Consider the following 15350-nt stretch of genomic DNA (forward strand, 5'->3'; position numbering starts at 1 on the left):
TGTCATTGCGTGTATGTCTTTCGATCGTGGCTCAAGAGTTAGGAGTTCGCCTTGTAATCGGAAGGTTGCCGGTTCGAGCCCTGGCTTGGACAGTCTCGGTCGTTGTGTCCTTGGGCAAGACACTTCACCTGTTGCCTACTGGTGGTGGTCAGAGGGCCCGGTGGCGCCAGTGTCCGGCAGCCTCGCCTCTGTCAGTGCGCCCCAGGGTGGCTGTGGTTACAATGTAGCTTGCCATCACCAGTGTGCGAATGTGTGTGTGAATGGGTGGATGACTGGATATGTAAAGCGCTTTGGGGTCCTTAGGGACTAGTAAAAGCGCTATATAAATACAGGCCATTTACCATTTCCTGTTTTATTTTGAAGGTCTGCGTCTTATGTGAGTGTTTTCAATTTGCCTCCCGAGTCTCGTCACGTTAATCACTCCCAGCTGTGTCCCCCACCTGTGTGTGATCTCCCTGTGTTCTCTGAGTGTTTTTAAGTCTTGTCTTCTGTCTTAGTCGTTGCTGGTTCGTCTATGTTGTTTCCCCTTGGTCTCCCTGTGTCTCTCAGTATGTATTTCCCCGGACCTCCCTGCATCTTCGTTTCTGGTTTGTTTTGTTAGTTTTACCCAGTTTAGGTTTTCCAGTTTCATGTTCACCCACCATTGCTGTTTGTACCCACTCCTGTAAATAAATACTCACCTGCACCAGAGCTGCCGCCTTTTGGGTCCTTTCTACAACTCCACACGTCTGCCACACCGGACGTGACAGTATCTTATTTAAAACAAACAAAAACTCAGGAATATCTGTCAAAAGAAAAGAATGCCACCGTTTGTCCCTCCTCCTCCTCCTCCTCTGTGTTGCAGCTATAAATATTAGCAGAAGCTTATTTTTGTCTTGTTCAACCTGGAGGGAAGCAGCTGAGTTTATTGTTATGAGTTCTTAATATGTAAGAATCTGTGTAATTGAATCTTAAATCTTTTAAAGTATAAAACTACTTGCTGTTTGTTTTTGATTGCTAATGTGGACATTGTACAACAGGTGCAACAGCTGCTGAGAAGGAATGTGCCATAATCAGGTAACATGTGTGTGTAAAACAGCATTTGAATGATATCATAGAAACTTTGCTCAGCTATATTGATGTCTGGTATTTCTTTCTAATGAATATAATATATCATTATTACTGATCTATCTTATCCACTGTAACATATTATAGAGAAAATGGGAAACTCAAGTGAGATTGTTTCATTTGTGCTGTCTGCTTATGGAAATATTGGAGAGTTGAAATACCTTTATTTCATAATAATACTCGTCTGGTACCTCTCTATATGTGTGGCAAACACAGTCCTTATTGTGGTCATACGTGTGGACAGAAGGCTGCATGAGCCAATGTATATACTGCTCAGCAACTTATGTGTGAATGAAATAAATGCCAGCACATCACTGTATCCTCTTTTGCTCTCACAGATGTTTTCAGACAGCCATGAGGTGACCGTGCCGTGGTGTTTTCTGCAGATGTGTTTTATGTACATAAGTGCACCTGCTGAGTTTTGGGGTTTAGCAGCCATGGCATATGACAGATATATCTCAATTTGCCATCCATTATGCTATAATGTCATTATGAATACAAAGAGAGTGTTTTTATTGATTCTGCTTGTGTGGATTTTTTCACTTGTTAGTTTTATACTCTCATTTTCTTTCATCTTTGGTTTGAAGTTTTGCAGAAATATTGTTGAAAATGTTTATTGTGACCACCAATTAATGATAAGACTTTCATGTTCAGTTTCAACCCAGAGCTATATATCTGAAATATTCTTTGCCATTGTGAGTATTTTCATCCCATTCACTCTCATTTCAGTCTCTTACTTTAAGATTTTGGCAGTTTGTCGAAAAACATCAATAGAAAACAAGCAGAAAGCCGTGACTACTTGCACTCCTCAGATTGTCTCTGTGTCCAACCTGTTTGTTGGCTGCATTTTTCACTCTATTGACTTTAGGTTTTTAATAGCTCGGGTACCGGACGAGGTCCGTATAATTTTACCTATGTATGTCCTCATTTGTCAACCAATGCTCACCCCGTTCCTGTATGGATTTAATTTGCCAAAGATAAGGCAATCATGTAAAAGGTTTGTTTTTAAAAAGAAATAAATCACTTTGTTCACCAAAAAGGCTCTTTTAGAGCAGCGGTCCCCAACCCCCGGGCCACGAACCAGTACCGGTCCATGAGTCATTTGGTACTGGGCCGCGAGAGTTGAGGCTCAGGTGTGAAATGTATGGTTTTCAGGGTTTTTATCGGTTTTCAGCGTTATTTTGTTATCGTTTTTATCGTTAACTCGGTTTTCCTGCGTCTTTTCACGTGTGTTATGAATAAATCTTCTTTTTTTCGGTACCGGTACTAGTTTTATTTTGTTGTATTTATCCGCGACACCTTAAAGGCCGGTCCGTGGCGCAAAAAAGGTTGGAGACCGCTGTTTTAGAGCATCTCTGCTCTGTGGGAAAGTAATATTCACCAATCATCTGATAGATTTAAAATGTAAAGAAAATAAAATCTGCTCACATCATATCATGTCATTTACGCAGTTTATATTGTAATTATTGCATTTTTAAAATTTGTTTTGCAGTAAGGCAAGGCAAGGCAAGGCAAGTTTATTTGTATAGCACAATTCAACAACAAGGTGATTCAAAGTGCTTTACAGAGACATTAGAAACAAGAACAAATAAAAAGCAGTAGCAGCATTTCAACATCTATTTTCTTTGTTACTCCTACACTCTAAAAAGTAATTCAGAGGCTTAGTAAATATCACTATAAATATAAGTTAGATGAGCCTGATAAAATCTATGAATATCCTTTTAGTAATTATTTGAGTTTGATAAGTTGAAATAAATGTCTAAAATGTTAACGTATGTGTTTGTGTTAAATTAAGGTATTCATTTACATTTATCTCAGACAAAAAAATTCAGTATGCAGTTCACAGAATACCTTCTTTGCATGAACTTAATATTTTTGTTTAAAATTGAATCAAAATATTTGACAAATAGGTATCTATACTCATCAGTATCCTGTACTAAAATCATTAATTATTCAAATCAATATTATTTATTGTCAGCAACTACAACTGAAAAGTTTAAGTAAAACACAATAATATAGAGTAATTGAGTACCATGAGCCTTTTACATTGTTCTGTTCATTTTGTTTTTTAAATACTCTGAGCTTTTGTGTTTGCTGTCCTGGTTTGCCATTTATCCTTCAAGTATGTAAGGCTTTGAGCTAAAAGGGGAAAGGCTCTTGTCTTTTTAGTGCTTGTTTATTTCGAGTTATTGCCATGTTTATGAAAATTAAACTTTCATTTGGAAAAATGTTTAACATGTGGTAATTTTCATACATAATTCCACAACTACATATTAGTTTGTTTGGTTTTTAGACTACCAGTGGCTCAAAACAGTCTCGGTCACCTACTGCCTACTGGTGGTGGTCAGAGGGCCTGGTGGCGCCAGTGTTCGGCAGCCTCTGTCAGTGCGCCCCAGGGTGGCTGTGGCTGCAATGTAGCTTGCCATCACCAGTGTGTGAATGACTGAATGATTCACACACACAGTCAGGATGACTGAAAGTAGTGTAAAGCGCTTTTCAGTCCATAGGGACTAAGCAAAGGGCTATACAAATACAGGCCATTTACCATATTTAATATTAAGTACAATTTTGATTACATTCAGTTTACAATATTAAGTAAATGGAACAAAATTTTGAATTAACCGACCATCTATATTTCAGTTACATTGACCAAGAATGTCAGTGTTCTTTACTCAATTTTTTCATGTTTGTGTAACAACTACAATTACTCATTTCAACTTAATATGTTTAAGCTTTAGTTATTCAATTGATCAAGTATATTGAACAGATTTTTAAGTGTAAAAGTGTTGCCTCAAAAATTTTAAGTAAATGTCAGTTTTAGTTTTTAGGGTGTAGGATGATCAGCTTTCAGCAGAATGCTAAGAGTATTATTCTGCACTGACAAAACAATGCATGACACTAAAGGTATTGATGGATTAATGGATTGTATAAATCAACCCAGTGCGCTCATTTCTGGTTATCATACTGTCCTTAAAGTTATATATTTTTTAAGAGATTTTAATACATGGTTATATGAAAATAATTAGAAATAATTTAAATATGAGGATACATAAATGAATTTATGAAGATGTATATGCATTTTTGAAAACAGCTATCTATGCATCTACCTACCTGTCTTTCCACACACACACACACACACACACACACACACACACACACACACACACACACACACATATAATTCCAAATCTTTGGATTCATGTGGTCCAATCACTTCCATGGCCGCAGGTGTATAAAATCAAGCACACAGGCATGCAGTCTGCTTCTAGAAACATTTGTGAAAGAATGGGTCACTCTTGGGAGCTGAATTCCAGCATAGTACCTTGATAGGATGTGCAAAAGGTCCAGTTGTGACATTTTGTCGCTACTAAATATTCTAAAATTAGCTGTTAATGATATCATAACAAAGCAGAAACAGTTGGAACCCAATATAGTAAGAATGGGATGTCACTCAAGTTCATATATGTGTGAAGGCAGACAAGCAAATATTTTTGGAAACATTGTGGATATAGATATACTATATAGGTAGACCGCAGGGTGTGGTCCAACTCTAGGAGGAATTACACTTGGCATCACTGAAAAGGTCTTTGCCAGAATACTGGTGATAAGAGGCTGTCTGTTAGTTTAACCTTATATTCAGGACAAACAATGTCAGTTTCTTTCTGGTCCTAAAATACTGTTTTCCTCTCAATGATAAAATACTGTTTTCCTCTCAATGATATTTGATCAGTGTAGTTTGGAGTTGACATAGCCAATCTTTTTTTTTGCTGAATTTTTGTGGCATTTGAATAACTCCCTCTGGGGATCTTCTGGGCTCTGTAGGATGTTGGACTTCATCTTGGGTGAACTCGTCACTGATTTTTTTTTTTTTTTTCAGAATTTTGAACAGTATTTCTAGTGCCAGTCAAATGGTAGAAGGCTTCCACTTTGGTGGTCTCAGGATTTCATCTCTTCTTATTGCAGATGATGATGTTGTTTTTGTTGACTTCCAGCTCCAGTGTTAGTGGTACTCTGCCCAGCATAAACTGGAAGGAATGCATGAGAGCCTCTTAGGCTGTGGTTCACAGGTGGGAATAGGTGACATACCTGGTCTCCGTTATGTATGAGACGCTATCCCAAGTGAATGAGTTTACTTGTCTTGGGGTTTTGTTCATGGTGGTGCAGCGGGTTCAGAGGCAGTGCCACGGGAGGCTGGCCAGTGGAGCTGGAGATTATTATCAGGTCATATCTGTGCGATTTGAGCAGCACGCTGGGATCTAGAGGGGAAGAGTAGCTGAGAGAGAACAGTAGTGTGTAACAAAACACAAACAAAAACGCTGAGTATGCCAATTGGTAACAGCCTGTAAAGGCAACAGTGAGAATGAAGAACTGTCCACTAAAACACTCGGCTTGGCAATAAAGCACAAGCGTGTGTTACAGCCCCCTTCTTAAAATCAACAGTCATCACCTTGATCTCACTGGTGTTTATATTCAAATGTGTGCCACACCACTTTCAAAAATCATGCCTTTCAGGTCCATGATTCTGTTTACCATCCGGAAGCAGACTTAGGACAAATGTATCATGTCCAGCATTTAAATTTATTTATGTATTTGTTTCTACAATCATTAGAAACAAATGCAAATGCACAGAGCAGATGGGGCTCACAGTAAATGAAAGGCAGTGGAGGAAAAAAAAAACGCAGCCCTGAGGAAAGCGAGCTGGGCCTATACAGCCCATATTATGCTCTGACAAATTCACATTTTCAGTTCAGTTTTTCTATTTACTTATTTTTATATCTTTATTTATATAGCACAAAATCACCACTACGGCCACCTCAAAGGGGCACTATATTGTAAGACAAAGACAATAATACAAAGAAAACCCAACAACAATGGTGATAAGGGTGGAAAAACTCCCTTTTAACAGAAAGAAACCTCTGGCAGAACCAGGCTCAAGAAAGGGTAGCCATCTGCCATGACCAGTTGGAAGTGAGTAAAGGGAGACAGAACAAAAGACACACAATGGAAGAGCACCAAAGATGAATAATAATTAATGATTAAGTGGTGTATAAACAGAGAGTAAAAAAAAAGCCCAGTGTGTCATGGGAAGCCCCCAGGAGACTAGCTCTATTGCAGTGAGAGGTTTCAAGGTAAACTGATTCAGCCCTTTATTTAAGCCTTATCAAAAAGGACAGATTTAAGCCTAATCATAAAAGAAGAGAGGGTGTCTGGCAGGAGCCTGTGGAAACAGAGGCAGCTTACGGGGACGGCTGTCCATAGAGGTCGCGATCGGAACCATGGGAGCTTTGCAACAAAGGGAGAAGCAATTACTGACAGGTAAAGGAGCAGGTGAGTAGGTGCTGTTGGCTTACATGCAGGACAGACTGGGAAGCTTCAGGAAGGGTTTCTGTGGGAGAAACAATTCTCTGAGTTGCCAAGAGTGTCTTGGAGGACAGGCAGGCAAAGCGATAGGTTGACGATTTCCCTAGTGAGCAGATTACCGAGGTGGAACAAGGAAGCCAGCGCTGGAGAGCATACAACAGGTGGTGAGTCCAAGTAAAGTAAGGGATTACTATTGCAAAAATGGTAATTAGATTACTTTCCCGTAGGAACGCTGCCTCACTGCGATACTAAAACCGTGATTTTTTTTGCGAGAATGTCTCATGACAGTGACGTAAGCGAGTACGACGTTCGTGACAACAGCTGTGTGCAGATCAACAATGGCTAATATGTCTGTGAAGGTTCTCAGTCATCCAGGTCATTGTAGTCAAAGGAGCTTGCAAAGAAAAGCGTCTGGACTTCTTTAAGTTACTTGAAGACGTTTCACCTCTCATCCGAGAAGCTTCTTCAGTTCTAAGGTCAAATGGTGGAGAGTCCCAGATATAAACCTAGTGGGAGTTTCCCCCCACAGAGGGACAAAAGGACCCCCTGATGGTCCTCTAATCGCCTGAGACAAGGTGTGAAACTAGGTGTGGGTCCCAATCAGCCAGAGTTTCGGGTGAGTTCATTGTGAAACCTGGCCCCACCTTATCATGCGAATTCCTGAGATCAGATATCCCAGGATGTGAGTGGGCGTTAAGGCGTCTGGGAAGGGATCTCAAAACTGGATTATAGATGGCAGAGAGTTGGTGTCGTAAACCCCCGCCTCTGTTCAAAGATGGTCGCTCACAGTGGACATAGATGGCTTCTTTCACTCCTCTTTCAAACCATCTGTCCTCTCTGTCCAAAATGTGAACATTGGCATCCTCGAAAGAGTGTCCTTTATCCTTAAGCTGCAGATGGACAGCTGAGTCTTGTCCTGTGGAGGTGGCTCTTCTGTGTTGTGCCATGCGCTTGTGAAGTGGCTGTTTGGTCTCTCCGATGTAGAGGTCTGGGCACTCCTCGCTGCACTGTACAGCATACACCACATTGTTAAGTCTGTGTTTTGGCGTTTTGTCTTTCGGATGAACCAGTTTTTGTCTGAGCGTGTTAACACGCTCAGACAAAAACTGGCAGGAGCCTGTTTTTGTCCGAGAAGCTTCTCATCCGAGAAGTTTCACCGAGAAGCTTCTCGGTGAAACGTCTTGAAGTAACTTAAAGAAGTCCAGACGCTTTTCTTTGCAAGCTCCTTTGACAATGGCTAATATATCGAGTGCAGAAGAGAGAGTATGAGCGTGGGAAGAAAACTTCTTTTTACAGCGGAAAAAAATCCCTAAACTTCCAAGCAGGCTCCGAGTGCGCTACGACGTAATGTGAAATTCACAGAGAAACTCGCGGATTCTTCAACTGACCGCTGCGGCACACCTGCACCAGGGCAAACCTCTGCCTACCCCACTCCTGCTTTACAGGTGAAAATAGAGCAACAGGACCGCTAGTCTTTGATTTTATTTATTTTCTGCTGTGTTTTACTTGCATCTATTTGAAAGAGTGAGTGTAAACACAAAAAAATATTTTATTTTATGTGCTGGAATGTGCAGAAAATAGGTTTAAATGTTAAACAAATTTCTTCCAGTCAGAGAATGTTGCATATAATTAAATATTTGCTTGATGCACAAAGTTAAAAGATTAAAATTAATAAAACAAGTTTTTAAAAGAGACTTTTCCATTTGATTACATTTTGTATGATGGATTATGCAGAAAAAGTAGAATTGGGCTGAAAGATCTATCGCTTTATCACCTATTCAGGTTGTAAATTGTGTTTTTAAAAACAAACTAAGTAATTAATTACTTTTGAAAATAAGTAATCAGTAAAGTAACAGGATTATTTTTTGGGGGAAGTAATCAGTAATTAGTTACTGATTACTTTTTTCAAGTAACTTGACCAACACTGGTGGAGACCTGTACAGTTAAACACAAATAAAGGGCGAGGGAAGAGTGGAGCGTAGATGAGGCCTAGTTACCACAGTAGGTGGAAGAATGAACTGGCAATGAGTAGCAGGCAGCACTGGCTTATATAGTCCTCCTGTAACTGACAGCAGATGGGGCTCAGGTGCCATGCAGGCAGCTCCACCCAGGAGAATACCCAGTAAAACAATCCTTTTTTGTTTTTTAAGGCCATTAAGAGTTTGGGTTTGTTTTTTTTCTTTTGCTTTTAATCAAACATTTTCAATATCATTATTGATTTTACTGATTCTTTTCTCAGTAGTTTACCCATGACTGCAACGGTCATGTGTAGCCATGAGAACTCAAAAGCAGAATGCCCCCAGAAAGAAATCACGAATTAGATCAAATATAAATTCCAAAGTAAAAACAAACAAATCCTTTACAGGAATCCAGGCAAAATTAGGAATACATTGAGAAGGTAGACAGACAGTATGACATAATTTAATTGGAAGTGTATAACTAATCCATTAAATGGACTATGTGTATAAATAGTTCATTATATTGACTATTTATACACATAGGGTTCAAGAAAGTGAAGACAGCCAGAGGAATGAGACACGGGTGAAAACAATCAAACCAATCACAGGGGAGTAAGTAAAACTAAATTTTTTTTTTTTTTTTTTTTTGCAAGGAGCCATCCTAATGACAAATACAATACCCCTCAGCTGCTCCCACGAACAATGACAAAACTGTTGAATTTTTTTTTCTGCATCCATTTTTACATAAGACAAATTGAACAATATGCCGTTTTCTTTTTGAAGAACATAAAACAATATCAAACATACACTCCCACCTCATAATTATAGGAGTACCAGTGGGTGTACAAAAAGAAAAAAGAATGGGTCTAAAAAAAACTGTTGAAATTGATCCTGCCAAAAATGAATTCTTCATAAAATCAATCTGAAATTCAAATTACTACGTTTAATGTTTTATTACTATGTTTGATATTTTACCCAAATAGATTTAAATTCAGTTCTGAAACCTTTAACAAACGTTTTGTGGGGAAATTTGAATTTCACAAAGGTTATCTTACTCTACAGTTCTGAAAAGTTGTGGTACCTGATGAAATGTGTATCTTGATTTTTATTATTTTTTGATGCAGAATTCTTTTTTTTTTTTTCTTTTTTTTCTTTTTTTTTTCTAAATGACATCAGAAACAGCAGTATGCAACATTACGTGATGGCAGAGCTTCAGTTCATCCTTTGTCATTTTTTTTTTTTTTTTTTTTTTTTTTTTTAATAAATAGGACAGGGGGAATGAATGAGAGAAAGAGGGGGAGAGAAAGAAAGAAAACCAAAGGGGAGAAGAGACGGTGAGAAGGGGGGGGAAGAGAGAGAAAAAAAAAAGAACTCCTGGGTCACCTGTATGGAAAAAAAAAAAACAAACAAACAAAAAAAACAAACAGAGGAGACAGCAAACAACAAAGAGTAACATAATAATAGAGAAAACAAAGCACCATCACAATAAACTAGCTAGTCATAGATATCAATATTTACTAAATAATAAACGATATTGTGCAGCACGCAAGATAGACAGCGCACAGTGTGCTTTGAGGTAGCAGCCAAGAAAGCTTTAGTCCGCGTCTGTGAATACCCATGTGTGCATACCTGTGTGGATCAGCATGCTTGCATTCCAAAGGTTTCTCCATGTAATGATCTGCTAGGGAGTGTGGGGGGGCCACAGCCCCGTCCTCCAGGGTGTGAAGCGGGTATGGAGGAGATCAAAACTCCAGACATCCAGAGGCCCCCAGAACACAAGAGACCATGGAAGACCAACAGAGGGGCAGCCGCGCCACTGTTCCAGTAAGAGCTGAGGAGAGTCCCAGATGAGGGCTCGCCCAGCAGCCGCGGAGCAGAAGTCAGGGGGAGTTGCAGTGACGCGCCCGTGAGCTCCGCCGGCCCCCAGCTGTGCCTGAGTGACCGAGCCCCAGGCCGAGAGGCCGGGGGCACCCCACCTCCAAAGGGGCCCGAGCGAGCCCCAGGCCCCAGGCCCCGACAAGCGGCCGCCAAGGAGTGAGCCGGTGTGTACCCGGACGCCCACCCCCAGACACAAAGAACCACCAACACACCGACACCTGAGGGAGTCCGCCACCGGCAGGGGAAGTGGTGGTGGGTGGAGATAGGCCTCCAAACCTTGGCGGGCCTGAGGTGTCCCCAGAGAGGTGGCGTCTGATACCCAACCTGACATATAGACACAGACATACAGGCACACACAGACACAAACATCCATTCCCACCCTCATGCTCTCATATGCACTCACTCCACACTCAACCAACGTGGAGACAGACATAAAGAGACGCTGTACACACAATCACACTCCCCAAGCGTACTCTACAAACCGGGTCTAGGTACCCTTGCCCCTGGAGGGGGGAATTGCACCCAGACCCAGGTGGTGTTACCCTTTTCCCTGCGGTGGGGAGAGGCAGACCACCCCGACTCCGCAGCAGCAGGGAGGCCCCACACCCCAGACCGCAGTCGGACGGCCAACTCCTCCTACTAGCCCTCCCGCTCCAGCAGGCCGCAGAGAATGGGGGTGGGAGAAGACTCCAAACCTCCCTCCACCCGCTCATTGTAGTGTTGATGCATATGTGTTCTAAGGTGCAATTAAAACCCAGGAGGGCATGGAGCTACCTGCCAAGGAGCAGCAGGTAAGCGCATAGTCCCTCCTGCTAGCCCTCAATGACTAAGTGTATTTAAAATTGAGAGGTGGGCAATGACGTCAGGGGTGAGGTATACACCCTGATGGTGATTTGGACTCCGTGATTGTGCCCACCCCCAAGATCCTATATATATGTGTAATGAGAGTGTGAATAATGTGAATGTCTAAGTTGTGGGATAAAATTGAGGCAGAGGCAGCCAGAAGGGGACAGGGGGGGGGGGGGGGTAGCCTCCTCTGCACCCTGGTGACATACCCCCACTCCAAGGCCCTGCATGTGTGGGTGGTTGTGGAGGAGCGGGAAGAGGGAGGCAGCTGGAGATGGGGAGGGAAGGAAGGGAGGGGCAGGTAACCCCTCCCTGGGGCCAGCTCCCCCGCTGACCCCAGTAGGCACTCCCACCCTCCGCGACCCGCCAGGGAAGGGGGGCCCAGGCCCATCAGACCGGGGCCCAGTGCAGTAGCGCCCTCCGGCTCCACAGAGCCCTGGACAGTCCACCCAACCCCACCACAGAGAAAACTGCACCCACCCCACCATCCACACATCTTCCAGACTACATAAGACGGTAAACGCCCAGGCTGAGATCTTCCTCCACCTCTCCTGTATCTCCCCCTCCTGCAGAGAGTTCCTGAAGAGAAGAAAGCTCCTGCAAGATGTGACCATCCCCCCCACCAGTTGAAGAGCCCCCCAGGCGGCTCGACGCACCGGCGGCACCCTGCTCCAGGGCTGATGCAGAATTCTTAAACAAAACTGTCAGAAATGTTTGTCAAAGAAAAGAATTTCATTAACTCTAACCTAATCCTCAAGTTCAGCCCCACCCCACTTCATTTCTCCTCCTTTTTGCAGCAGCTATAAGTATTAACACATGCTTTTGTATCATTTAGCTTGGAGGGAAGCAGTTGAGTATAATGTTATGTGTTTACATCTGATGAAAAATTAGGTTTTAAAGTTGTATAAAACTGGTTGCTGTTTGTTCTTTGATCACTAATGTGCTCATTTATTAACAGGTGACTGAGACAAAAATATGTGATAATGAGGTAACATCCATCTGTAAAACAGTTTTTAAAGAATAGAATTAAAGGAAACCTGAAATACTCTACAAGGATCATTCTTAACATTATTACTGAACTATAATTTTTACCATGGGATATTGTAAAATTGTTTGTTAATTGCTGATGTGCACATTCTATTAGAAGTGACACACATTCTAAGAAGACATGTGTCATAATGATGTAACAATTATTTGTAATACGGTATTTAAACAGTATAACAGAGAATTTGCTCAGCTGGTTTTCGTTCTTATATATTAAAAGACTATTGATAAAATATTATCAATAAAGGATCATCCATAACATTATTATTAAATTGTCTTGTTCACTGTGGGATATTGTGTAGAAAATGGAAAACTCCAGTGAGATAGTGTCATTTGTGCTGGCTGCTTATGAAAATGTTGGGGAGTTAAAGTACCTGTATTTTGTAATAATATTGTTCTGGTACCTCTCTATATGTGTAGCCAACACAGTCCTTATTGTGGTCATACGTGTAGACAAAAGGCTCCATGAACCAATGTATATACTGCTTTGTAACTTATGTGTGAACGAGATAAACGTCAGCACATCGCTGTATCCTCTTTTGCTCTTACAGATGTTTTCAGACAGCCATGAAGTGACATTGCCGTGGTGTTTTCTGCACATGTCTTGCATGTACATAAGTGGGCCTGCTGAGTTTTGCAGTTTAGCAGCCATGGCCTATGACAGATATATCTCAATCTGTCATCCATTACGCTATAATGTCATTATGAACACAGAGAGAGTGTTTTTCATGATTCTCTTCGTGTGGATATATTCATTCCTTAGTGTAATACTATCATTCTCATTTATCTTCAATTTGAAGTTTTGTGGAACTATTATTGAAAATGTGTATTGTAACCACAGATTAATACTTAGACTTTCATGTTTCGTTTCAGTCCATAGCTTTTTATCTGATATATTCTTTCTCTTTGTGAGCATTTTCATACCATTCACTCTCATTTCAGTGTCTTATGTGAAGATTTTGGCAGTTTGTCGAAAAACATCCACAGAAAACAAGCAGAAAGCCGTGACTACTTGCGTCCCTCAGATCGTCTCTGTGTCAAACCTGTTTGTTGGCTCATTTTTTCAGTCTATTGATTCCAGCGTTATAGTTGCTCGTGTACAAATCCGTATAATTTTATCTATTTATCTTTTCATCTGTCAACCAATGCTGACTCCATTTCTCTATGGATTTAATTTGCCTAAGATAAGGCAATCATGTAAAAAGCTTTTGTTTAAGAAAAAACAATAGCTTTGCTCACCAAGAGACTTTTCTAGGGAATCGCTGCTCTGTGGGAGAGTAACTATCCACAATCATCTTATAGTCTGTAAACATAAAGAAAAGAAAATCTGTTGATGTCATATATTTCTATTTACAGTAGGCCTTTGTCATTTGGTGCATCTCATGTTTCCACACTTTACTGGGCTGAGTGTTATGCTTGCAAGCAAAATACTGTATTAAATGCATGGGTGTTAATACAATGATTTTTTCCTCATTTCAATTTATTTGTAATAAATTTATTTAGACCAATTTCCCAGTTTAACCCTCTACGCCCTTGACAAGTAAGGTAAGAAGCATTTTTCCATTGCAAAGCTTGGAGGTTTTCATTTCACAATAGCTTTTGATCCTCTTTACAAATAATCTCTAAGTTTACGAATGTTGAAAAAAATTTATAAGGTTAAAAGCTTGATATAGACATAACAATATGTAAGCAGTATCCCCATAAGGCACACAACAACTTTAACACAAACACTGCACTTGTGTGTCGGGCGTGGGTTGTGGATTTGGGATCTAATCACATCAGCTCAACAGTGACACAAAAATATGTCAAAATGATGTTAAAATGACCTGGTCAGCAACAAAAGCGAAGCCACAGTTACACAAAGGCATAAGATGTATGTCCGCAAGTATTAACTAAACATTTCTATATGCTACAACATGGACATAATGGTAAATGTGCTTATGTGAAATTGGCCTTTCAGTCACTTTACCACTGTAGTTTGTTAACTAGAAAATTAGTCTATGCTTGTTAGCTAACGAGCGCTCTTGCCTTTAGCAACCTCAATCAGAGGCTAATATTAATATTTTTCAGCATTAGTCAAAAAGGTCTGAGGTTAAAACGAAGATTAAAAGTAAAGGTATCTGTAAAAGACAAGTTGTTATTATAAAACTAATTAGAGTCCCAAATTATTCTTTTCTGTCTATACCTTAGTACAGTGGTTCTCAAACTTTTCACAGTAAGTACCACCTCATAAATGATATGGCTCTTGAAGTACCACCCTTGTGACCGACATTAAAGTACAGTAGTATAGGCCTATTAAACACCACATACAGTTTACACAGACAATTTTATTTCTTATATGATTGTTATTTACTGTACTGCATTAAAACATTCACAGCAGGTTAGATATCCAATCTTTAAGCGATGACCTGTTGAAACCTGCTTCCGGGTCCAAACTACTCGGCATTTATTAAGGCCGTTGTGTTTTTAACATGTTTTAATGCTTTGTATTTTGTTCTATTTAATCTGAACAAGCCCCTAAAAAGGTCAGTGATCGCTGTCGGCCTCTCGGTTTTTATCATCACTATTCATTTTAAAGCTCGGTTTTTAAAACCTGACAATGTAACTACAGCCCAGCCCATGCAGCAGTATATTAATGACTAACCTTATACTGCAGTTGTTCTCCTGACTGAAGTTTGGCCCGTTAACAGCATCCTGCCATGTGATTACATTTGTCCCTAACCATCGGTAACCCTCATTGAGTGGAAAAAAGTTAGCGTCCATCCTCCAGCGTCACAGTGTTTATATTATGCTAACCATAGCTGTGTAGCTAGCCACCACACAGCAACAAATGCCACTGCTGTTTAGTTTTCTGTCTTCATTTTTGTCTGAAGTGATAGCAGAGTTGTACGTTTTTATTTTTGCTGTGGCAGTTAAGCTGCAGGATTTTTGGCATCACGACCCTCCTTTGTGCACATCGAAGCTCAGTTTGCTCTTCGTGGCGTTTCAGATGACGAAACAAAATACCATCATGTGGTGGCCTTGTTGGATCCGTTGTCCACTCACCATGTGATGACTCTCCTCCGGGATCCCCCCACCCAAAGGAAATGCACCGCTCTCAAGAAACTCCTCTCTCTCTCGGGTCTGGGTGATGGTACCGCTCGCGAGGTCATTGAG

The 15350-nt window shown here is 40.8% G+C and overlaps 2 protein-coding genes across 2 annotated transcripts; both read left to right on the forward strand.

Annotated features, from left to right (window-relative positions):
- Positions 1-1199: 1199 nt before the first annotated feature.
- Positions 1200-2126, forward strand: LOC309691371 (olfactory receptor 1500-like; the record flags this gene model as incomplete). The annotated part of the gene is made up of 1 exon (XM_082508990.1): positions 1200-2126. One exon carries the CDS (start codon positions 1200-1202, stop codon positions 2124-2126), a length of 927 nt encoding a protein of 308 aa, XP_082365116.1.
- A 10373-nt stretch (positions 2127-12499) lies between these two features.
- Positions 12500-13423, forward strand: LOC309690212 (olfactory receptor 10A6-like; the record flags this gene model as incomplete). Its single annotated transcript, XM_082507136.1, has 1 exon — positions 12500-13423. One exon carries the CDS (start codon positions 12500-12502, stop codon positions 13421-13423), a length of 924 nt encoding a protein of 307 aa, XP_082363262.1.
- Positions 13424-15350: the final 1927 nt, after the last annotated feature.

The sequence above is a fragment of the Aulonocara stuartgranti genome (assembly GCF_965226115.1).
Source record: "Aulonocara stuartgranti genome assembly, chromosome: 16".
Classification (NCBI taxonomy): Eukaryota; Metazoa; Chordata; class Actinopteri; order Cichliformes; family Cichlidae; genus Aulonocara; species Aulonocara stuartgranti.